Source organism: Astyanax mexicanus, chromosome 15, assembly GCF_023375975.1.
Source record: "Astyanax mexicanus isolate ESR-SI-001 chromosome 15, AstMex3_surface, whole genome shotgun sequence".
Taxonomy (NCBI): domain Eukaryota; kingdom Metazoa; phylum Chordata; class Actinopteri; order Characiformes; family Acestrorhamphidae; genus Astyanax; species Astyanax mexicanus.
Genome location: NC_064422.1, coordinates 3,558,419 through 3,584,915, shown reverse-complemented (window position 1 = coordinate 3,584,915; position 26,497 = coordinate 3,558,419). Strand labels below are relative to the sequence as shown.

At 36.3% G+C, this 26,497-nt stretch overlaps 1 protein-coding gene across 1 annotated transcript; it reads right to left on the bottom strand.

Annotated features, from left to right (window-relative positions):
- Positions 1 to 12,161: 12,161 nt before the first annotated feature.
- Positions 12,162 to 20,582, bottom strand: ppp1cab (protein phosphatase 1, catalytic subunit, alpha isozyme b). Its single transcript, XM_007235888.3, has 7 exons — positions 20,195 to 20,582; positions 17,605 to 17,736; positions 17,048 to 17,278; positions 16,718 to 16,822; positions 15,047 to 15,270; positions 14,817 to 14,951; positions 12,162 to 13,475 (listed from the first exon to the last, which is right to left on the bottom strand). Exons 1-7 carry the CDS (start codon positions 20,247 to 20,249, stop codon positions 13,359 to 13,361), a joined length of 999 nt encoding a protein of 332 aa, XP_007235950.2. The 5' UTR covers positions 20,250 to 20,582; the 3' UTR covers positions 12,162 to 13,358.
- Between the last annotated feature and the right edge of the window lie 5,915 nt (positions 20,583 to 26,497).

The window sequence follows — 26,497 nt, the reverse complement described above, 5'->3', positions numbered from 1 at the left end:
AGCCTATTGGACTATAGTTTCTTTTTTTGAGTAAAGCCTTTATTTCAGCATGATGATGCACCCTGTTGCAAAGTCTCTCAAACTGCTTTCATGACATCGACAATGAGTTCAGTGTTTTCAGTGGCAGTTCTTTCCAGTCACTAAAGAGATTTGGAGCATTATTGTACTCCCAAAGGGAACATAAAATGTGTATTTTGACTTTACTTTGATTGCAGACAGAATGAACTCAAGATATTTCATGTTTTGCCAGGTCAACTCCAAAAATGGGGGCATGGTAAAGCACTTACCACGTTAAAAATATTTTTGACAGAGAATACTAAGTGATGAAACGTTTTAGGATTTTTTCTCTTTTCTGTAACCATTACCATAAATACTGTGTTAATAGTATGCCTGAAATGCAGAAACAGGTGCATATTAACAAAAAATAAATAAAGCTGAACAAAAAAAAACATTAATATATTGGGTTTGGTGGTGAAAGTAAGAAACGTTTTGGGGTTGTAGTTTTCCTAATTAAAATAATTCCATGTCTCTGGATTTCCCAGCCACAGCCTCTTCATTGCTGCAGTTGATCTGAGACTTTCCTCTGCATGGTAAATGGAGTTTGGCTGCTGGAGCAACGGCCTGTTACTAAATATGCCTCATAAAAGGAACTCTACACCCCGGTGTTTTTAGGCTGAGTAAGTCTGTGTGCAGAGGGGGGGGGGGACTAGTGCCCCTCTATATACACACAGCAAGTGGCATTTCAGAATGTCCCATCTTACACAGTGCAGAGATCAGCACACAGAGCAGACAAGCTTGAAGAAGCAAAGAACTGCTACATAAATCCTTAATTACAGTAACTTTTACTGAAATAGTGCCTTACTGAAATAAACTAGGACATAAAAAAAGTTGCAGGAAACATAAAACAAAAATTCAAAGGACTGGTGCAGCATTAAGTCATGCCCTGGTATTTTATTAAAACACTGCTGTTAGAGTAATATTGCTATTTACTGCATTTAAAATGATTCCATGGTATAAACTCACAGAAACACTGCTATTTCACACAACTAATGGTTACATTGACTTCCGTCAGCTAAAGCAGCACCTGGCCTGATTATCTGATTAGCCATGATTCAAAATGATACTTGTAACGTTTAATAAAATTTTGTCAAAGGAGGTTTATTCCGAATTATACACTGCAGCTGAATTCCTCAGGGTTGCCTTAACAGGGCATATGAAATTACTACAGGATAGGAATGTGATGGACATAGCAGCTTAAACAAGCACTGCTGATGACAGGAGGATAGAGAATAGACATATAGGGAGTCTCCAAAAATGGGGTGGAATGGAGTCCCCTCCTTCCTTTTTTTGTGAATGTAAACAGAGGTCATGCATATGCAGGACGCCTAAAGTATTAATACACTGGGGTCAGGTAAAGGCTAAATGTATAGGCTGCTTCCCAAAAGTATAAAATACTGTATATCGTTGCTAAACAATGAAAAACAAGTGTCTTTATTTTTGGCTATTTTTAGTTTACCACATAATTCGAAAACACAAACTTTCCTTTACACTGTGTCAAAATTTCTTGATGAATAGACCAATAGAAATTCTCCAAAATACCTGAAATAAACTTTTTACATTGACTTCCATTAAAAGGTTTGATCTCTTGTAAAGTTGCTGTTTTAAAGATACATGTTTTTTCTATCGGACAACGATGATGTACAAATCTTATTAGTGTGTGTTTGGCAGGTTAGTACACAAATTATTAACATAATAAGTAAGTGATAAAGCATTATCTCCAACAGTTTATTTTCTTTTATTTATTTATTTTTCTTCCATTTTTTTTATATACGGTAAAAAAAATGTTTTACATTTTGTATTTTTGTATATGTTGCTAAAACTGCAATACAAAGATAACGCCAGTTCTCCAGCCGCCTGCTGCACTTAATTGTAATTATATGCTGCATCGTTATCCACCCTCATGAAAATGCAATATATGACATACAGAATATGTGCCTATATCAAGAATGGTGTTTCATATATGTTTCCTGTGAGAAATTAGTATAACACAAATACATCCTCTGAATATAGAAATGTCAATACATTTATTATAAATACTATAAGATTTATTTTCATATGGAATTATATGTTCAATTCTTATATATTTTACATATATATTTAATTAATATGTGAAAGTTTACTAAAATATCATATATAAAGCAGTGGGTGGTGTTCTAACCCCATAATGCTTTGTGATCTTTCTCTGATGCTAAACCATTAAAGATTTATTTGAATTATTATTTAGAAAGAATTATTTTGTGTTACAAGAGTCTTTTTCTCTTCAGTTTTTATTCAAATGCATGAATTACCATAAAAATAAAAGCATTTACTCTCTGTACAAATCAGGTATGTGTACATTTACATCACAACTACCTAAAAACATTCAGACAACCAGACCAAAACACTCTTACAACATTACAGAACACAAAATGAGCGAACTTATAAAACCCTTTGTAAAAATCTAAACATCAATCCTAAAGGCACCGCTTAGCTACAGGATTGTATCACAACAAAACTTTTCTTTTTTTTCTTTTTTTTACATTTACAAAAAAAATTGCTACTTCTTATAAAGAATGTTTTAATGGTTGGCTTTGTTGAAATTGCCAGCTGTTGCTGTTAAAAATAAATAATGAATATAAAACCTTTCTGTAATCACATGACACATTTCAATAAACACTATATTCTTTACTTTTTGTGATAGTAAGTTATGATTTACCACCGGCATATCCTGACACTGTTTAATGATGCTTTATGGGAAAGCTGTGTACAGGATTTATCAGTATTGCCAGACTGGCTGAGAACTACAGGATCGAGCTACAGTAGAGCTTGGACAGATTTTTTTGCAGACAATTTAGTAAAAACTTTAGTCAGTTTAGATGTAAGTTAGTCAAAATCATCCTGCAGTAGAGCTGAGATTAGACATAATATTTAAATATTTCAATTTTATTTTTCACACTTTAAATGGCGCACTTAAAATCCTTTTATTTTCCCAAAAATCGTCAGTGTGTCTATTATTATTATTCCAGTGCACGTTATGTATAATTTTTAACAGTCAGGTATTAAGGAGCAGTAAAGCCTCTTAGCTAAAGTGCAGCTTTATACAGGAGTTTCAGTTTAGTTCTCCATCACAGAGACTTAAGACTGGAGCAGTATTAGCATTAGCTGCTAACCGCTAGCTCTTTTGCTGTTCAGAGGTGAGTATTATCGGCCTGTAGCCTGCTGCTAACCCCGGCTAGCTCTGCTGGAGCAGCATTAGCCACTAACCCCACTAAACGTTAGCTTTTTCGCCATTCAGAGGCGTGTATATCGGACTGTAGTCTGCGTGTTTACCATGTTAAAACAAGCTATATGGGATGAACCACTAGCTCATATCACCCTGGTTAATGGGAAGGCTCAGGGTTCAGTGTAGCGCTGTCGGGCAGCATTAGCCACTAACTGCAGCTAGCCTTACTGGAAATCTGGAAATCTAAGCTTACTGTAAATAAATGGAAGTGCTTTACTCACCCAAATAAACAGTTTTCAGTAGAGAAATGTGTAGATTTACATAAAGTGCTAGTTTGACTTGGAGAAAGAAAGACTTTTTAAAATTATAGTTTTGTTTACTTAGCTTAGCTTTACAGGTCTCACCACCCAGTGATCAGACCTGTTAATTAATATATGAAAGTTTAAACATGGCGAAAACCCTGATCCTTACTAGTGCCATATAATGCGCCTTATAATCCAGTGGGCCTTATGTATGAAAATAGACAAGAAAATAGGCGTTTATTGATAGTGCTCCTTGTAATCTGGTGCGCCTTATAGTGCAAAAAATACTGTAAAGCCTAATTTGACTTTCATTTTTTATGATGCATACCTTATCTTATAGCTACTGAGATAATAGGGATCCTAATAAAATAAAATAAAAAGATAACAGTTGCAAAATAACATATCCTTGTCTGTTCTGAACAAAACTGTGTTGCACTGCTGCTGACAACCTAACAATACAGGTTTACATTCTATTTATAGACTTTTTTGTCAAGCTACAATCACATTGCCAAAATAAGTAGTTGATATAGGACAGTATTTTCTGAGGCTACAATCATGAATTGGGTAGAGTCTTGTAGCAGATGTTTGCTAAGCTGCCAGTGACCCTGTGGCCTGTATATTACCAAAGCAATAATGTAGCACCTATTTACATTTATCATTTCATGCATCTGATATCTGGAGAGCAGCCATATGTAATTTAACCTGACCCTATTTTCACCTGGCCACTTAAATGCATTTCTGATAGACAGACAGATATGATTTACATAAGCCCTGCATATATAGGAACTTCTTTAGATAAGCTATCAGTAATCTGTTAAATTATTTTCATCATCACAAAACCATAGCAACAAAAAGGGGTTTATTCTACATATGTAAAAAAGAGGTTCTTGGTTGTAAAGGGAAATCTAAATATTTAGAAAAATATTTCTTTAAAAAGTCATATATGTTTTCTTCACTTTTCATTTACATTTAGCTGCTTGTAAGGTTTTGGTGGTCTCATGTATCAGACAAACTGTTTTTATCCGATCTTGAGCTTAAGTTGTTCAAGTGAACTATGCAAAATAGAAGTTGCATTTTTCAGAGCCTAAACAAATGTTTAAATAATCAGATAGTAATTAATTAATCAGTAATTAATGTCTTAGAGTGGCACAGGTAAAGCAGAGACATCAACAAAGACACCACAGCCATCCACTAATCCCAATACAAGCTGTCCTAAAATATTACCTCAAAAACCTTTGCATTGTGATGTATCTCCAAGGTGCAGACCAAACTGGTAAAGCAGAAGGATGCTCAGCAGAGAACACCTGGGGTCCTAAGCAAAATTACCTAAACTTTTTGAGCCAAAAAATTACTGCTTTTTGATGTGATTTTTTTTTCAAATATACACTATTGCTCAAAAGTTTGTGAAAAACAAATTTTTATGATTTTTTAGTATAGAGGCCTTTGTTGCATATAGTCTTATCATCCATTCTCAGTCACCTGCCTAAATCCCAGAGATTGGCTGCAATCCAAGTTAAGGATATTATTAGAATAATTGATTTTTTAAAAAACCCTTTTTTAATTTCGTTGCACAGCTGACCTCACCCGGATAGAACACCTTTAGGATGAGTTAGAGTGGAGACTGTAAACCAGGCCTCATAGTCTAACATCAGTGTCTGATCTCAAAAAAAAAAGCCTCACACATTCCCATAAACATACTCTTAAACCTTGTGGAAAGCTTTACTAGAAGAGTTTAAGCTGTAAAGTGTGGGTTGGCATAATATCAAACCTTATGGATTATTAATGGGATGTCACTCAAGTTCAGACAAGCAAATACTTTTGCCAATATAGTATACCTATCGATGGAATCAGACCAAACTTTACTTCAAAGGAATAATGACAATAATTTGCAGAAAAAAATTCACAGATCTTAGAAAGTTAAAAGGTAATTGAAATAAACTTTGACTCACCAGCGCTTGTGTGTATCTTTAGCTGTAGGCCCATTAATGCCTTTCCCACTGTGTCTCATTCCTAAAACATGTAATAATGATGTTTAATATTTAAAATTGCAGGTGAAAGCCTGGAAGTCTAAACCTAGAGAGGCTGTTCACTGTACAGCTCCCACACTGGAATATGACACGTTGTTACATGTGTATTAAACCTCAAACTGTATAGTCATCCCATTAGCAACTGATTGCCCCCTTACAGATTACTTTTGTTTTTGAATTCATGCTTACATTTTTCAGATTATCAAATAACCTATAAATAGTATATAATATAAAAAGCACTTTTTAAATGATGAGTTCATTTATTAAGAGAGAACAAAACAAACCAATCTAGCCCTTTGTAAAAAAAAATAACTGTGATTAACCACACTTTTTGGAGTTCAATTTCACCACTAACCACAACCAAGCCTGATTACTGCCAGACCTGTAGAATCAAGAAATCAATTAAATAGAACCTGTCTGACAACATGAAGCAGCTAAAAGATCTCAAAAGCAACACACTATGTCAAAATTCAAAAGTAGATGAGAAAACAAAGTCATTGATCATCTGTCAGTCTGGAAAAAAGTTACAAAGTCATTTCTAAAGCTTTGGGACTCCAGCGGACCACAGTGAGAGCTATTATTCACTAATGGAGAAAACATGAAACACTGGTGAACCTTCTCAGGAGTGGCTGGCCGACCAAAATTATTACAAAAAGACATGAACAACTCATGCGGGAGGTCACAAAAGAACCCAGAACAACATTTAAAGAACTGCAGGTCTCACTCACCTCAGTTAAGGTTAAATTCTGTGTTAATAATAATTTAATAATAAGAAGGAAACTGCTGACAATATAACAGCATCTCACAGTTGGTAAAAAACATCTTGATGATCCTCAGGAGTTTGGGTAAATATTCTTTGTACTGATGTGACACAAGTGGAACTTTTTTAAAGGTGTGTTTTGCATTAAACACTGGTTAACTTACTGTAAAAGATGGAATCAGGAATTCTGCGTTTTACCAGAAAATCCTGAAAGAGAATGTCTAGCTATTTGTTCGTGACCTCAAGCTCAGGTGTACTTGGGTTCTGCAGCAGAACAATGGTCAAAGGCAGAACCCAAGTCCACCTCTAAAATGGCTTTAAAAAAAACAAGTTAAATGTTTTGGAGTGGCCTAGTCACAGTCTGATTGAGATGCTGTGCTCCAATGTGGCTGAATTACAACAATTCTGGGAGTTTAAAACTAGAGTGGACCAGAATTCCTCCACAGAGATGTGAAAAAAACTCACTGCCAGTTATCAGTAAAGCTTGACTGCAGTTGTTGCTGCCAAGGGTGACACAACCAACTTATTAGGTTAAGGGATCAAATACATTTTTCACAGGGCCAGTTGGTTTGGATAGTTTTTTCCCTTTAATACATAAAATTATATATTTTTTATTTACTCAGGTTATATTTGTCTAAAATTAAAGTTCGTTTAATAATCAGTAAAATATCAGTATGACAAAAAAGCAAAAATCAAACAAATCTCTAGGGGGGCAAATACTTTTTCAGACAACTGTATATGGCCAGAAAAGGCCAAAACAAAAAAAAAAAACTCATGACCACAAATGTTAGTGGTGATTAATGTTATCCTCCAATCATCAAGGATCTGGGAACACCCAGTACCTACTCAACTTCCACTATTTCTACATGCATACAGCATAGTGTTTCTCAAAGCCTATACTCAGCCAGCTGTTCTGTCACTCAGGCCTGGTATATTCCTTACAAATATGTACCTGCATCCCCAGCTCATCTGACTGCTTCAGCTCAGTGAAAAACTGATATGATGATTTTAGTTTGCTATTTAAAAACATATATTGTAATTAATAATAAATTCAGTATTAAAGGGCACATAGTATACCTCTTTTTACACAAGTCTTTTGGCTATACAAAACAGGTTCATAAAGTTTTTTTTACAGAAGAAAATTACATAAAGAGATCTGACCAGCTCTGTTTATGCCAGTTTCAGTCTCTTTCAGAATAAGCTGTTTAAGGAAACTAGTTCGTGCTTAACTGCGACAGAAACACAAAACTTATTTAAAAGTACTTAAATCTCCCTCATCTGCTAACTTGAACTGTAGGTACAGATTCCTCCCTCAGACAAAATCTCCTGACTAGTCCTGCTGTGTACTGTGAGGTTCTCAACCATTAGATATAAATGGTGGATATTTAACTGATCTAGTGGGTGGGGCTCTGGTGAGGGGTGGTGCCCCTGGTGGTGCCCCTGGTGGTCTTTTTACGTGTGGAGGCGTAAATTTATGCCGTCTGTACATCACGTGCTTTTTTTCACCTGTACAGACGTGGATATATTACGTGTACAGACGTAAAAAATTAACGTCTTGGGATTTACTGTCCATCTCAAAAAGCCGCAGTTGCAATATGCAGCCTGTAGATGGCAACATTTACTGAGCTGTAGAAGCAGTCTTAATATGCCTGTACAACACCTCATATCTGCTAGGACAGATTAAAATGTGGATAAACAAGTATTTTTAATGCCACAGTGCCCTACTCAGGGAACATAACATTCCCTACATTAACACACAAGAAATATAACTATTATTGCTAGGTGTAAGACAGATCCCACAGGGAAAGTCATATTAAGTCAAGTCGTATTATAGCGGCACAATTAACACTAAAGCAAGGCTGTTATTAAAAATGTTAGGTCTAAAAAAAAAATTAAAAAATGAACTACAATCAATATAAACACAATATTTCAGTCCTAACTGTCCACACTTAAAGTCTTAACTTTTAAAATGTTATACTTTTAAATTGTAATTTTGCTTTTTTAAGCCCTAGTAAACAACATTCGGTGTTCAGCCACTGAATTTAGTCAATTTAGAGTCACAATTTCTCTGTATCTTTTATTAGTTTCTTTTACATTTTTATTGTCCTAAAGCAAATCAAAATGACAAAATAACCATAGATTATTGTGCAGATGACTAGTACTACAAAAACTAATAATAATAATAATAATAATAATAATAATAATAATAATAATAATAATAATAATAATAATAATAATAATAACAATAATATGACTAATATATATACTATGAATTGCATTTTAATAAAACCCGTATGTAATTTACTGTAATTTAATGTAATTTATTTAGAGCTAACAAGTACTGAAAGCAATGGCAGGGCGAAGATTTAGATTGCTTCAGGAAAACTTTAACAGAATTGTGAACAGCCATCTTCGCAGATTTTGCAGAGCCATGATTGCACTGACCTAAAGGCAGGGTAAACACTATGGATATAAAATGGCGGGGGTTACATCATGTGAAATAGGGGGTACATCATAGACACATGATTACAACGTTTCAGTTATGTGGACCTTGCGTGCAGAGTGTGTATAAGTATGTATGGGGCTATGTCACGGTACGTAGACACTGCGTTGTAACCCACGTAAGCGTCTTATGAATATGGAATACAATACGTTGCATGACATCATGTGTTGTCAGGCTGCCTTATTACAATGCAAATGTATGCATAGGCGCGTTTACCGATTGGATGTTAGATGCCAAAACGTGTATACACGAACAGTTTTACCGCCTGTACACGTGATTTTTTTTACGTGTGGACACGTCATATTTTTACGCGTGGAGGCGTTTCTTTCCCACACGTTTTGGCTTAGTTGGCTTGCCATACATATGCTGCATACCCCCTTTTTGCGCCAATGACACTGAAGACCCTGAATGTTCCTACATGGTTTTGCAGTCATAGTCATACCTCTGTTGAGAGGCCGATTATTTATTTTTTTTCGTTCTTTTTTTGGTAGTTTTGGTTCACGCTTTATCACATTTTTACATAAGATACACAGTATTTCATTTTTATTTATGGTATTTGGCTGATAAGGCTGTGATATTTTTCAAAGTAGACAAAAGGTAGACAAATGCAAGAAGTTTCATTTAGAGGTATGCTTGACCATTTGGGCAATCAACTATGCTACACCAGGGTCTCAGGGTGGTGCAGTGGACTGACATTATGATCTAAATGTCTTCAGTTTGAATCCTAGGTCAGGCAGCTCATCATCAGCAGTCGTAGTCTGAGAGAACACAATTAGTCCATATTTTTCAGGGTGGGTACAGTAGGTGGCACTCTACCCTAATCACAGATGTCTGATAGCTGATGTATAATTTCCTCCGGACGCACTATGAGGCTACCTGGTGATGCTACATTGGTGGCGGTTGGAAAGAGGCATAGTCTGACTTCATATTTATTTAGGTGTGTGCTAGTTTTCACTCTCCTAGCGTTGGAAGCATTAGGTGTATTAGGAAGAGAACTAAGCAGTGGATGGGGGCTTCAAAATTAAGTATTAAAAGGGATACACTTAAAGAAAAAAAAATCTAAATATATATATATATATATATATATATATATATATATATATATATATATATATATATATATATATATATATAAATATATAAAACTGATGAGGGACAAGAAGGCCTGGCTTACAGTTTGCGCTCTAATTCATCCCAAAGGTGTTCTATCAAGTTGAAGTCAGGAGGTCAGGATTCTTGCTTTGTGCACTGGTGCACAATCATGTTGGAACAGGATACGGTCGTCCCCAAACTGTTCCTGCGTAGTTGGGAGTATGAAATTCTCCAAACTCTCTTTTCTGCTGAAGCATTAGGAGTTCCTTTCACTGGAACTAAGGGGCTGAAAACTCCTGAAAACTTTACACTCAGCACAATGCAGTCAGACAAAAACTGTTCTTCTGGCAACCGACAAACCCAAACTGACTCATCAGATTGTCAGATGGATGTAGCTACTTGGCCATAGAAACCCATTCATTAAGTGCTCTATACTGTTTTTAAGATAATCTGAAGGTCACATAAAGTCTGTAGGTCTGTAGTGACTGACTCTGTAGAACGATGGTGATCTCTGCACACTATGCTCCTCTGCATCCACTGACCCCGCTCTGTTATTTTACATGGTCCAACACTTTGTGTCTGAGTTAATTTTGTTTCCAGCCACACTCTTTATGTGATACTAGCACTGACAGTTGACTGGAATTGAGAGGATTATTAACCAGTGACTAAATTTCACGGTACCATGCCGGAATTCACTGAGCTCCTGAGAGCTACACTTATGTTTGTTGAAGCAGTCTGTCTGCCTAGGTGCTTGGTTTTGTACACCTATGGCCATGGGAGTGATTGGAACACCTGAATTCAAAGATATGAATGGATGAGTGAAAGGGTTTTGAAATGCAGAAGTTTAATTATCTCAAATGCATACATTGTATTTCTGTAAAAATAGGTTTGGCAGGTATGTATGTCCAACACATTATTTTAAAACTCTCCAAACTCATTTATTTCAGAGGCTTCTCGAGAGCAGGACCCGAAGAGCCTCCATCAATCAGGTTTCATAATGAAATAGGCCTCAGAGCTCCATCTGTTGGTAAAATCTCATATCTACAGCACATAGAATAATTATTTACTAGTGCATCTCAAAAAATTTGAATATCATTGAATATTTACTTTTCAGTAATTCAGTTTAAAATGTAATATTTATATGTATTACACACAGAATAATATATTTTAAGTGTTCATTTCTTTTATTGTTGATTATTACAGCCAATGAAAATCCAAATATCTGTCTCAGAAAATTCAAATATTATACAAGTACTGTACGTTTTTGGGAAAACACTGCACTGACTGGACTTGATATATCAAAGTGGATCAACACCAGTAGATGACATGACTCTCCAAACCATCTTAAGATGTTCAGTATGTGTGATTTTGGAATCTTATAAGTTTAAATGAATGAGAAAGTGCTGTAAGGATCTTCAGACGTCTTTTTTAAAGGGTCAGCGAGACACGTCCCCATGGGCTCTTTTGGGTTAAACGACCAAGAGTACTCTTTTCATGTACGTAATCCATAGGTAAAGCAGCCATTATGTAGAGAGTTATTCATACTTCAGATGATGTTTATGAAAAACAGAAATACAAACAAAACTAAAGAATTTCATGGAGAAATTATTTTCATCACCACCATGTTTGATGGCAGGTCTCGATAGTTTATCAGAAAAAAATCAATATTTTGTCTTCCCTGTAGTGTTCAGACTGCAGATAAAATTGGTTTGTCAACTGAGACCTGTTGAGTTAAAGTAAAAGTTACAGATGTATTAGATCTTCCAATGCTGATATACACCTTTATAACTTACATAAAGACTAGACACACCAGCATAACTTTAAAAGAAAAAATAAATAATTATGTTAAATGGATTTAAATATGAGCCACAGTCAGCCAATTGTAATGCAGGCCTGACCTTTTTCAACGTACAGTAAATATTAGCAGGTATCGTTTTGAAATATTGGCCGTATCAGCAGATGCTTCTTTAAAAAAAAAAAAAAAATAAAGAAAAAACAATCTGCCAATATTGATATTCTTCTGAGATCAGCAGCTGCACAAGTTTTTAGCATTTAATTTTAGACCAATGGAATCTGAGAAAGCTTTACAACTTAAATATTTTTAAGCTTTTTTATATATATATATATAAAAAATCTAGAGAAAAACAATATTTGTAATCCCGACATTACACCAATTGCCTCCGTTGCTTTGAAATCAAAGAGACATGAAGAGCAATTCTGAGATTCTCAGTTTATTGGCAGAGTTAATGAAAGACTACAAAAGAAAGAAAGAAAGAAAGGAGACTTAAGCTGTACAAACCTAACCCTATCATGTAAAATAAAAACTATAATATGATTCTAAACTGTCCCTTTTACTGAGAAGTGGTACACACTAAAGCCAAATTGCTCACATCATCTGTAAGGGAAGGGGAAAGAAAAGAGAAAGAAAAAAAAGATGCGAGAATGCTTGGTTCTTTCCTACAAATGCAGCAAATACAGTGCCCACCATGCTAAGCTCTCACAACCTGCCTAATCCTCTGTCTGATCCACTGCATGAGCTCCTTGGTCTCAAGCTAAAGGTTCCTACAGTCAGCACCTCCCAGCATTCCCGTCCCGTCACAGAAAAATCAGACAGCTGAAAATCATGACACCTGCTGACGAGAGAGGGAAGCAGTTTTAATAAACAAAAAGTATGTGCCAAAGTCCTAAAGAATTCATTGCGAAGGATGAGGACTGAAATCGACTAGTGTTTTTATTTCCCTACACTCACACTTCACATTAAACAGTGGCAGTGATAAAAGACTTCTTGTTTCGGACACACGCACACACAAACCCACACACTCTGCTTAGATTGCTTTTGGAGCTAAAGGTGCGTGCAATCAGCTCTTCCCTATTCTGGGGATCAACAGCTGGATCCTGAGGCTTTGAAGAGAAATGCTTCGCTTAGGTCCAATAAAAGATCCCTGAAGAGGGATACACATTTATTATTAGAATTAATATTATAGCTTTATGACAAGAACACTAATCAAATTTGTTACAGAAAGTGGTAAAGGGATAATACAACTCTCACCACATTCATCCAGCAAAACATACATCGCACAAAAGTGAGACTAACTCCACACATACACTCACATCGTCAATCACACTCAGTCACACACCTCCTCACATTTCAGAGTGCCGATCTGTCCAGCATTCCCTCAGCGACAAGAACTCATAGTTGGTCAAATTTATAAAAAAAATAAAATAAAAATAAAAACTGAAACATTCACAGCAATCGTGCCTCAGGAAAGGCAACTAAAAGAAACAAAAGAAAGAAAAAGAACAAAAGTCCCCCACACTGCTCAGGTGTTCCAGGGTGAAAAGAAAAGGAGGAGAAAAAGGAGAGGTAGAGTAAAAGGAGAGGAAGGACGTGTGTACGATGGAGCGGCAGTCGCTATTTCTTGGCTTTGCCTCCCTTAGCGGCATTTCTTGGAGGTGTGACTGGGCGACCTGAACCGAAGCCGCCTGCCCCGCTGTACGACAGCAGCTTCTTGTCAGCGGGCTTCAGGATCTGAGAGAAAGAACAGGAGAAAGAAATTTAAAATTTAAAATGAGAAACGTGACCTCATGGACCAATTCTAGGGTGATTTGCACCTGGCAACAAACTAGGAACAAGGCCTCGTGATTAGGGACAATAAAGCATATATTGATAAAAGTACTGATGCGTGATAAAAAAAAAAAAAAGCTTTAAACGGCTCTAAAGCTTTAAACGGCTCTAAATAGCAGTATTATGGAATTTCCTCCTGCACTGTTTAACAGGGGCTTGTCGGTTTACAGATTTGCTTAATTATCTTTACTAAGCCTCAGGAAAGCTAACAAGCACAGCTGTTCGTTCTTCTAGCATGGACTAAAGACTAGTGTGTGTGTTGGGAATATGGCTTAAGTTTAATACTTTAGACACATGAGATCCTGTGCGCCTCCCGCAGCTGCAATTCAGATGACAATTTTTACAAAACAGATCGTTTCTCTTTTGACAGTCCTCACAAACGAATGAATGCTGATGTTGAGTTTAGAGTTCGGCTCTGATTTAGTTTTACTGGTTTTATTGATTTGCTGATTAAAATAACACATAATACGCACAGCTTTTTAGCTGGAGTTGAACAGATTAATCCTAATAGAGTATAAACTCTGCTGAGGATGTTTAACTGAATTAATGGTATATTTAGGAACAGAGAGTTGCATCAGCTATTGATCACATTACCAAAAACCAATTAACGCTGCCATCTCTGCTTCCGCATTAACAAACAAGTGTTAACAGTCTATTGTCTTGTGCAGAATCACAGTATCGCCATATTGTTATTGTGGGCAACGAATTGTGATATCGTTTCGTAAGATGCGCTTTGATTCCCACTCTTAGTCCCGATCAGAGGATAAGGTCTAAGGGTGCTTTCACATGAAAGCCGGACCAGACCCTGAACCAATCTTTACCCCCTCCAACTAGCTCACAGTCAAGTTGTGGCCAATTCAGCAGTAAATCCTACATACTGTGGAGTGTGGCAGTACCTTTAAGGAACAACAGCAGAGCTTAACAGTCTAAGGGCGCTTTTACACTGGCCTTTTTTCCGAACCTGGGTGTGCCTTCTCTGTGGGTCCGGTACACGTTAAGTGTGAAAGTGGATTTTAAGCAGACCACTGCAGGTGTGGAAGCTAGTGGCTCCCAGTACCATGTGTGGGGTCAAATGATTGGGTGGCTCCCACTTATTAATACTTCCCTTTCCATCAGTGTAATAATATTCAATGCCTAAAAAAAACATTCCTAAACCAGATCCTGCCCAATAATGTCCCTTAGGGTCCCAAAGGAAAGGGTGCTGTAGAGATTTGATTTAAAGGAACAGCAGGTGTACACACATACCTGGAAGGAGCACATAAGTGTCTCATCCACACTCATCATGGCGCCTGCGTTGTCAAACTCGCCACAATAGTTTGGGGCTGAAAACAATGTCACAAGCTGGCGCTTTGCAAAAAACTCATAACCGTCCTCAACCACCTGCACAGAAAGAAGATATCATGTTAAAGAACATCCCTCATAACAACGCAAAAACTGACACGGAGTAGCAAAAGCTATTACAAAGACATACAGACCTGGTGGGCCCTGCAGATGAGGTCCATGTCATGTTTGTGGAGGAATTTGGCAACCACATCTGAACCAAACGTGAAGGAGACACCGCGGTCATTCTCGCCCCAGCCCATTACATCTTTGTCTGGGTCAGCCCAAAGCAGGTCGCACAACAGGCCCTGGTCGGGTACATCTGTGGGTCGCATCACTCGCCGGATCTGCTCCATCGACTGGAGGTCAGGAGAAAGGCCTGGGTACATAGAGAAGGCAAAGATTATTTAGATATAATAATAAATCATATATAAAACACTCTAGTAATCAATTTTCAAAAGGTTTAGTGCTTTAACGCAAGAAGTCGCAACATCTAAATCTAGCATAGAGGGAAAACACGTAAACCTAGTTATATTAAATACGAGACTGATTTTGTGCAGAATATCAGCATCTGCAGGAGCTGGCGAGAAGGGCAAAGCGTCATTAGCCGTAGCCCTACCAAGTGACACAGCCATGGACAAAAAAATGGGGGCAATGCTAAATAAAGGTCCTACGATGAATTCCCAATGGTAAAAGCAGCTAGTAAAGTGGGTTAGGCCTGAAAAGGGGTTTAAAAATAAATAAATATATTAAGGAAGTTATGAAATTGTAAAGAAGAAAATGCTTGATACACTAACTTGTACAATACTACCAAGCTAGACAGATCTTTAAAAAAAAAAAAGCAGTGAAAATCTGACATACAAAATAAAACAACTCAATGTTGCTGCAAAAAACACATTGCCATGAAAAAGAAAGCCAAAATGAAAAACAAAACAGTAATTTGACAATATTTCAAGACACACAGAAGAACTGGGTCAAAATATCAATATATTGTGAAATACTGCAGTGATTCTCAAACATTTAAAGGAATGTACTACCTATGAGCAAATCAAAACTATTAAGTACCACCTATTCAGGCTACTGTGTGAGCCTTACCCAATGTGCAAATGATTAATTCGAGTTTTTTGTAAATGCAGTATGCCTACTGAGTCATGTCAAAGTTCGAGACAAAGGGTAATATGTGAAAATGTATTCAGCTACGAAGTCAAATTGGCACCCCCTCAAACCCTATGCTAATTATTTTGTTTTTATTACTTATACAAAAACTATTGTGAATTGTGGAGCTCCACAGGGTTAAATTGCAGGACCTATGAAACTGTAAAGATGTGTATGCCTACACACATACAGGGTGTACCAGGTTAAGCACTATATACAAATCTCTGTGTTAAGCTGTGAAAGCTTAATATATTTTTGAGCAGGTATTTAATATTCTGAGGTCATCCAGTGTACCACCCTGAAATTCTGTGTGGTACATATATAATACGTGATGCCAAATATGAAACAGGGGTGCTCTAAATTCCCTAAGACACATCCTACTATTAGTCTTTCCTAAGTTACTGCTATATTACTTCACGTGGTGACGCTAATAAAACAAATATCAGGGTGAACCTGATGGTGGGTGCAGATGGATGGGACATTCCATTTCTGAACACGTGTTTTGGGTATTTAACAATTCTCCCTGCACAGTGTTACATGTGGAGGGTTAATAACACACACACACACACACACACACACACACACACACACACACACACACACACACACACACACACACACACACACACACACACACATACACACACACACAGCATAACATTTATACCTACCCCCATGACAACAGAAAATCTTCTCGTCTACGATGGCTGCTACCGGTAAGCAATTGAAACAATCTGTAAAGGTCTTCCAGAGCTTGATGTTATACCGCCTTTTGCCTGCAACCAGAAACAAAGGCAATCATTGAAGTCACAGCTGTCGAACATCTAGATACAAAATGAAAATGTTTAGTAATTTTGAACCTCTTCACCTTCAGAACTAGAAAAACATAAGGGAAAAAAGCAATGCTCTCCGGGCCACTCTTTGGGCCAAGGCAAAATAAATAATTCCTTAGGTGAAAAACACAGTACAAAGAAAGCTACACCTGATTTGAGCTTACTCACATTCATCATAAAAGCCATATATCCTGTTGATGGAGGCACACTCATGGTTTCCTCTGAGAAGAAAGAAGTTCTCTGGATATTTGATCTTGTAGGCCAACAGTAAGCAAATTGTCTCCAAAGACTGCTTGCCTCGGTCCACATAGTCTCCCAGGAACAGGTAGTTGCTTTCCGGTGGGTAGCCACCGTATTCGAATAGCCTCAAGAGGTCATAGTATTGACCGTGCACATCACCTTTGATTTAGAAAGACAAATAAAGAAGAGGTCACATTTTAGACAGGTCAGAAAGGAATATGCTATTTTTATCTGAACTTTAAGTTCATACAGGAAAATGTTATGACCATACAATCTCTAAAACATCATTGTAGACATGGACAATGAAACTAAAAATACTCATAATTTATCATAGTAACAAAACATATACTGTGCTCTTGGGTTTTACAAAAAAAAATATTTAGCACATCTTTCTGGGTATATTTAATTTTAACTTAGAACTTGATATTTTTAAATTATGACTTTAGGTTTCTTCCAAGATCTTTTTATGTAAATTTAAAAGTTACCACAAATCTTTAGTGGAGCTTCCAGTTCAAGCAAGATGGGCTGGCTGAGGAAGATCTCCCGGGATTTCAGGCACAGACCTCGGATCTCTCCCTCTGTTAGCTGGACATTTTTGCCTGGTCTGGAGCCTTTGACTAGAAGAAGAGAGGAGAAACAGGGCAGAGGTTAGAAAACACTATTTAAAAACTGATAATATAGGATAGCAGTTTAATCATGACACACTTTAGTTGTGAATGCTTAACACACAGCTCCATTTACTTTGGCTTTTCAATGGAATTGTTCCTTCCACCTTAAATTGTGCAGCATGCAGGTAGGGTCAAGGCATTGTTTATCTGTAACATCTCTGCACTACACAAAGTCCTGGGGACAGAAATGCAGTGAGGAAGGGCTTAAGGGCTGCTCACTCAGTGGACACTACAAAAGGGCCCTACTCAATAAATGAGAACATTTCACATGTAAACTTTTTCTGTGTGGTTAAATTCTACGTTCAGCTGTTTCTATTGTTTTGAATTGATGAAGAAAGCTAGGAACAAGAGCCACGCCCACACAACACAGAGATGGACGGAACGGCAGAAAAATGAGTAAGGTCTCAAGTACAGGTGACTCCTAGCAGTACAGGGTATAGTATATTCCTGCAGTACAGGACAAGCTTCCATTTTTTTTAGATACATTAGGTGATATAAAAGCCTCCACATCTTGTTTACTAGCTCATTTTTATTGTTATGTGAATGACACACAACTCTTCACATCAGCCGAACCTGAAGACAGTGTGAAAATAATAATAATTTAAAAAAAAAACAAGGAATCTTTAAAAGATGTAAAATCATGGATGTCGCACAATTTACCTCACATTAAATAGTGATAAAACAGAAGTTCTTTTAGGCCCCAAAGCTGCTAGAATTAAATGATTAGACTTAATGTCAAATCTGGCAGACTTCTCCGTCACACCTGGATCAACAGCTAAAAATCTTGCCGATATCAGATTCAGATCTAGCATTCGATAAACACATATCTAAATGTACTAGAACAGCTTTTCTACACCTCCACAACATTACCAGCCTAAGAAATGCCTCACTATTGCATTTCACAAACAAATCAGTACATACCTTCATTACCTCAAGGCTAAACTATTGTAATGTGCTACTGTCTGGATGTTTAAACCCTACACGGGCTCGCTACTGAGTATTTACGAGACCTCATCTCCTATTATAAACCACCGCAATTACTTAGATCTCAGGGTGCTGGTTTCTTACTAGTTCCTAAAATTCAGAGGAGCTTATAAAGCTCCCCAACTCTGGAATAACCTTCCCGAATATGTTCGGGACTCAGACACAGTCTCGATCTTTAAGTCTAGACTGAAAACTGATGTCGCCAAGCTGTCATAAATTAGTACCTGTTACATTAGCTATAGCTCCACATTATTTCTCTGTACTGTTGTTTATTTGGTTGTACTGTCTGGGTCGAGCTGAGGGGAATGGGTTTCTCTGACTGAGTCTTGGTTCCTGCTAAGGTTTCTTCCTCTTTATGTATAGTGAGCTTTTCCTTGCCACTGTTGTCACCACAATAATTGGCATGTCTGTGGTGCTGCTCATAAGAGGCGTGGACCTGTTTTTCTCTGTAAAGCTGCTTTGAGTCAACTTCTGTGGTAAAAATCGCTATAATAGCAAAGCAATTCTATTTATAGTATTTTGCACAAACATGACAAACATGCCATTCAGTGAATAAACAGACTAAATAATCCAGTTACCTCAAACAACAAAAAATCTCAACTATAACCTGAGCAAGTGAACTTAACATATAAACAAAAAACAAGCTAAAATAAATCTAAATTGCTGTAGTTATATAGCTAACAGGTGCTCTGTCGAGTAATGCTACCCATCAATAAATGCTTCTTATCGGCACGGCTTATGCTTTTCAAAAGCATTTTTTCCCCGGTGCATTTTATATTTATTGTGCATGTCATCTTCCAACGTCTCAAATGTGTTATACAGGTATTAAAAAAAACAAGTAATTAATAATATCCACACAGCCTACCTAGCTAACCTAGAATAGAGATAAAAAGCCAACGTTTTGAAACGTCCATATGTGAATTTGATTTACTCGACTTTTTACAAACTTTAAATATTTGATAGCCTAATTCATGAGTTTGAATTCTAGATGCTTTTTTTCTGCTCTAAATTTGAGAACTGGCTAAATTTGCTGGTAAAATGCTTAAAAAAACGTACGAATTTCTGATTTTAAAAATCTGTTCTATCCATTTAGTTTCAGATTTAAAGCCTATTTAGATGTTTAGTTTTTCAACTTTAATCCTACCTACCGGATGTTCTTACTGTACTGTAATTTAATAGCACATTTCACGAGCTCACGCGTTTAAAACATAAAAAAATTGAACATGGAAAATGCAGAATTAAATACTTACTCAGCCCCTATAACCTGGGCTTATGCCTGCAACATGTTATAGTATAGGATTTACCTTTAAATATACACTCGGGTAGCAAAATTTGACAAAGTAGCACAACTCAGCAGAACACCGGCTGTGCGCTAAAACCTTCATACAACTTGAACAGAACCGGTTCAAAACATATACTTTACCTTCTAGAAGGCGCTGGATGATGGAATCGATGTTTAGTTTATCGGATTCGGTCATTTTGGCGTGTTTTCTCCCGGGTTCTCCTACTGTGAGCAAGAAAGTAGATCCGCCCGGAGATTAGCTCACACTCAGCTGGGTTAGTTAGCTTAGCTGCGCGCTAACGACGACAAACACGCCGCCTCTTCAGCAAACACACGGATTTTATTACTCCACAGCGGCTAAATACCCCAATTAATTACTACCACAAACCACAGACAGCTAAAATAACCCGCTTCTAGTGAGTATAAGGAGTAGTGATTAAAATTTCGCCCGTTTTTTGGTGATTAAATCAGAGCCACCACTCCTCCGCAGCCGCCGCCGCCGCCGCTGCTGCTGCCAGGGAATCTCTAGAGAGGAGAATACCCACTTAATAATGTGTTCCGGGTTTACCACACCACCAGGGGGCGCTCCAGAGTGAAAACAAAATGAATGAGCTTATATGAAGTAATTGTTTGATATTTTAATACTGACAAATGTATAATTTCCTCACCACAGAACAGTATCAGATTTAAACCTTCAATTGAAAGCCTTTTAAACGTATTGTACTGCTGTATGTTCATCGCTACCATGTGAGAGACTGGGGTCCAGTTCCAGGTCTAAGTGACTATGTTGTGCTAGACTAATAAGAGTCCTTGGGCAAGACTCCTGACAATACACTGGCCCACTTCTGTAATATGAATAACCCTGTAAGTCGTTCTGTATGACTAGATTTCTTTTTTTTTTTCTTTTTTTTAGTTTTAGCCGTTAAGCTTCATTCACCCCCATTTATTAAAGACCCACTCACGGGCTCCATCTAGCGGTGTGTAATATTTTCCTGATTTAAACGAGGGAGATGGAAAGTGAACAGGCTCTCCCATAAACCAGCTCTGGCTGCTGCTTCAGGCGGGTCACATCCAGTTCCTGTCCAAAAAACCTCCATGGGCTGGGCTCAACATTTCCTTTAATTAATTAGATCAACTAAATATGGATAATCAATAAGATAGAATCATTATATGATGTATATAAATCAGTTATTGCGACTATTATTAAGTTAGATAAATTCTAACATTTTAACAACAACAAGCTATCAAATACATACATAATATTACCATACATTTACCAATAAATACTACTAAATACTCTTACTACTACTACTACTAATACTAATAATAATAATAAAAATATTATATATTATTATATAATATTACAATAAATACTAGTAGAATTTATTGGTAAATGGATAGTAATATTATGTATGTATTGGATAGCTTATATGATTAACAAAATACTTTAAACAATTTGGATAGTATTTTAAATAATGTATTATCTTTAAAGAAAAAAATCGGTAGAATACATAGTTTTAATGAGTTTATTTTTATATAAATGTTGTGTTATTGAAATACGTACATGTTGACAATACAATATCTATATAAATAAACCTATTATTATTATTATTATTATTATTATTATTATTATTATTATTATTATTATTATTATTATTATTATTATTATTATTATTGAAAGTAATGATTTAATTAATCTGATGCGGCTTTGCGTACTGAACGGTTTTACGCGTGACATCATGTTTCAGTTAACAGGAAGTTGCGTCCATGTTGCCGTTGGCAACGGGGTCCTCCTTAGTCCTTGCGGTTTGTGGGTAATGTAGTTATACATTTTCCAAGACTGAAACGCACTGGTGGTACACAATAATGACATGCACTAATAGATATAAAATACACAGTATATGTAAATCAAAATGTACTAATGCAAAATAGATTTTCTTTTTACATAAAGCACATACTGTAATACTAAATCTGTAGTACAGACTCCATGTACAGCTACAAAACCAATCGGTTACTATATATTAATTGATTTAAATGTGTTTATTAGTTCAGTGTGCTCACCAGAGTCATATTAATTTGTATAAACATTTTTATTAATTTTAATGACAAAATATCAGCAAATATTTGGTGTAATTTCTCAATATGCAAAATAAATTGGCATTTTAATAAATCGCCTCTATTTAGTCAGTAAATATGTTCAGAACCCTATTCACATTATTCTGTGCACATTTTTCTCCTGAACATCACTGTATCGTCTGGATCATCATAATTAGAATAATGCTACCATTAAGCTAATGCTACAGTGCAATTGACTGACGTCACAGGACAGCAGCACAGAACAGCTCTGTGGTGTAACAACGACTCTAGTCATATCACAATTTGGATGATTATCCTTCTTCACAGATGATCACAAAAGTATTCAAAGATATGGAAACCACTTCCAGTCTGGTCATATTGAGCAGTGTAGCCTGTGTTAGAGCTTGTAAAAGGCAAGTGAGCATCAGCTGCTCACTGGTTCTTAGTCTTGGTTCTGGAGTAGCGCTTATAGTTTAATTACAGCTCACTTGCTTTAGCTGTGAACTGGGTGAGATACAGTAGGAAAACAGTAAAGCCCAAACAAAACAAAGATTTTATCTTTAGATAAACAAGTGCACATAAAGTCTCTGCTGGAAAATCAATATAAACACCAGCTTCTGTTGAAAACTGGTTTTATTTAAGGTGGTCCCTGCTGGTCAGTGTGTCTGGGAGGTAAACAGGCTAGTTGAGTAGCCTTAAAGTAAAATATTTTATTTCATCAAGTGCAAAACTAATATATGCACATGCAAGGTTTTTACAGTTTGTTTTTACATATTTTTAAGATTAAATTCCTTTAATAAAATTATATTCCTCAATCTTCTACAGGAAAAAAAATATTTTACAGCTTTTTTTACACATATTTACAAATACATTACTTCAATAAAGTGCTATTGATTAATGTTCTGCAGGGAAAAGTGTTATTTTACACTCATATATCAATTAAGGACCTTAATTAATCAAGGACCTGCAGAGACAAAAAGTTCTTGTGCATATTTCTGAATTATTAAGATACATATTATACAGTTGCTAGGAAAAGTATGTGAACCCTTTGGGAATATTGGATTTCTGCATAAATTGGTCATTAAATGTGTTCTGATCTTTATCCAAGTCACAAGAACAGACAAACACAGTCTGCCTAAACTAATACCACACAGAACAATTATATGTTTGCAGGGTTTTACTAAACACCACATGTTCACATTCACAGTACAGGGTGGAAAAAGTATGTGAACCTTTGGATTTATTGATTGGTTAACCTCAACCTAATGTTTCCTGTAGTTGCAGATCAGACCTGCACAACAGTCAGGAAGAATTTTGGAGCATTCCTATTCACTAAACTGTTTAAATTCAGCAATATTCCTGGGATATCTGGTGTGAATCGCTCTCTTCGATCGCTCTCGTGTGCGTTTTTATTGGGCAGGACTGCTTTGACCAACACATCCAATCTCATCACATTAATTGGACTCCAGGTTGGCTGACTCCTGGCTCCAAATAGCTTTTAGAAAAGTTATTAACCTAGTGGTTCCCACACTTTTTCCATTCTGCACTGTGAATGTTCACATGTTGTGTTCAATAAAACCAATGCAAACATATATACATATCATTCTTGTGTGGTGTTAGTTTAAGCAGTCTGTGTTTGTCTATTGTTGTGACTTAGATGAAGATCAGAACACATTAAATGACCAATTTATGCAGAAATCTAAATAATTCCAAAGGGTTCACATACTTTTTCTTGCAACTGTAAATCTTTCAATCTATGTAAGGACTTCATGCTGATGAAACAGCATAACTTTGAGAGACTGTAAAAGGCTTAATAAGCTGATCAGGAAGTGTGAGTCTGTGATTGGTGGGAGAGTGGAGGATGTGGGGAAGATGGTGAAGAAAAGGGTAAGATGTTTGATGCAGTCCATCCTGAACAACTGCAGGATTACTTGTGCATGAGACTTTGGCAGCTCAGAGAAGCAGCAGATCAAAATAACAAAAAGATGCAGAGCTTTCAGACCTTAAATACTACTAATGTTTAAACTCAGGAAGAGTTCAGAAATCGATATTTGTAGTTGTAATGTTACCAGAATAACCATACCTGTCAAGTCTCCCGTTTTGGCCGGGAAACTACCGTATTTTACTCCTCTTTCCCGCCGTCCTCCCGTATTAGTATTTTCCCGTAAATTTCCCGTATTATACTAAATAAAAAAATATATAGGCCACAGGCGACAATGCACTGACCGCTGTGTGTCTCTTAACCAATCGTGGTGCCGGTTCAAGTAGAAAGTCCCGCCTTTCAGGAGAAACAGCCAATCAGCTTGCTGGTTTTGCGGAGAGCTGTTTAGTGTGGGGGAAGCCCCGCCCCTCCCCTCGCTGTGAGTTCAGGCAGCTAGTCGGAGCAGCTGTCGTTAAAAATAATCTGGATATACGAAGATTTTTCTAAAAGAAAGGTAACTAACCATGTAAACTGTGATGAGATTGTTTCTGATAGCTGGTTAAAAAGACTCTTCTCTGAATCAAAACATAAATTAAACCCATTGTGTGTTTAATAAAATCCAGCTTGTGACTCAGTTAGCTTAACTTTAGAATTAGCTAGATAGATATTCAGGGTTTGAGAAAAATCTACATATATATATATATATATATATATAATGCCCTGCCCTGATGTGCCTGATCAGCCAATAACTATAATTTCCAAACTCTATTTGTTCAGGGCTAGTTTTAGGGTTTGTTAGAAGTATTGTGGTGTAATGTATTATTTAGAAGGGGTAGAAGAGATGGTTGAGCTGGAGAGAGAGAAAATGTGGAGAGGGCTGAAATTAACTGAACTGATCAGGAGTGGACTGAACAATAGAAAGAAGTATTAATGAAAGATTAGTAATTGTGTAGGCCCCATAGGACTATTATTTACTTATGGAATATATCTGATCCATGTCCTTCTTGTAAATTTGTGCACCCTTCAATTTCATATATATATATATATATATATATATATATATATATATATATATATATATATAAAGCACAAGCCCTCGGTTGGGCTGTTGGGGCGGCGGAAAAAATCCCTTATTTTTAAGTCCAAAACTTGACAGGTATGAGAATAACATGTCGGGAGTGCAGGCGCTTCTTTCGCGGAACTGTTCTGCTGCCTTTAGTTTGGTTCCTGCAACCCAAGGAACATAAATGAATAAGTTGAACAATGAGGCTTGTGACATGTTTCTTTAGCAGGACACTGTGATTTGATAATATGCATATGTTATACTTGAAATGCAATTTTGTGTTTCCATCATTATATACAGTGTTGGGAAGGTTACTTTTAAAATGTAATCCCTTACAGATTACTGATTACATCACTCAAAATGTAATTTGTAACGTAATCAGTTACATTACTTCAAGTGAGTAACGTAATCTGATTACTTTGGATTACTTACAATATTGTCGTTTTTTTAAGCCTGAATGAATGTAGCAACCACATATTGCACATTATCCTTTTATTTTTCTTTCCAGGTAACAAATAGAGAAACAAATAAAACAGCCTTTTTAATCACCCTATAAAAATACTTATGAAACCATTTCATCAAACTATTTTATGAAACACTTCTATACATTGATGAAAAAATCATTAAAAACCATTAAAAACCAAACAATGCAACAACAACTGTAAGCTATTAATTTGCAGGTTTGCCACTTTCTGCAGGTGGATTATCTAGGGGTGAAAATCACAAGATTCATTATGATATGATATGATTATTTTATTCAGCGATACGATAATGTACGATACCTCAAATTATGTCACGATACGATACGATTCGGTTCAATACGATTTTTACAATCTGTTCCTTTTCTAAGAACTCCCAAATGCAAACAAAATATAATTTGAATGTTTTATTATTAAATGTCAATTGCAGTGTAATCATAAAAAGTAAACAATCATTCACTTCAACACTTTAATTTTCATTCTTTAGGTTCCATTTGAGAACATCAAATGCAGAAGAAAATGTAAAACAAAATAAATAAAAAAAGCGCCTGTTATAATTAGAGTTAACAATGTGTGTATGGATGTTGGTGATGTATATTCAATCATTCTCTACATTTCCTGATTCAGTAGGGTCTTGACAAACAAATTACAAAATTGGTCATTTATAGCACAATGCATTAAAGATTTCCACTGCATTATATTAGGTGTCCACCAGGCGTCTCCAAAGTGTTCAAAACCTCTCAAGATACACAAGTAAATCTGTCACTATACAATAACAGTTTGTAATATTTTTGTTTGTTTGTGATAAAATAAATTAATGTCTATGTCAGAGTAATATTAATATTTTTTTGATGAAATGACGTATGCGCGCTGTGGGCGCACCTTTGTTTACCAGAGGCATTTTG

Coding starts and splice junctions, on each gene's coding strand:
- ppp1cab (XM_007235888.3), bottom strand. CDS start 20,249: ATGACCGAATCCGATAAACTAAACATCGATTCCATCATCCAGCGCCTT. Junction 16,823..17,047: donor ATATGGCTTTTATGATGAAT/GTGAGTAAGCTC, acceptor TTCTGGTTGCAG/GCAAAAGGCGGTATAACATC. Junction 14,952..15,046: donor TCATCTGCAGGGCCCACCAG/GTCTGTATGTCT, acceptor CTTTCTGTGCAG/GTGGTTGAGGACGGTTATGA.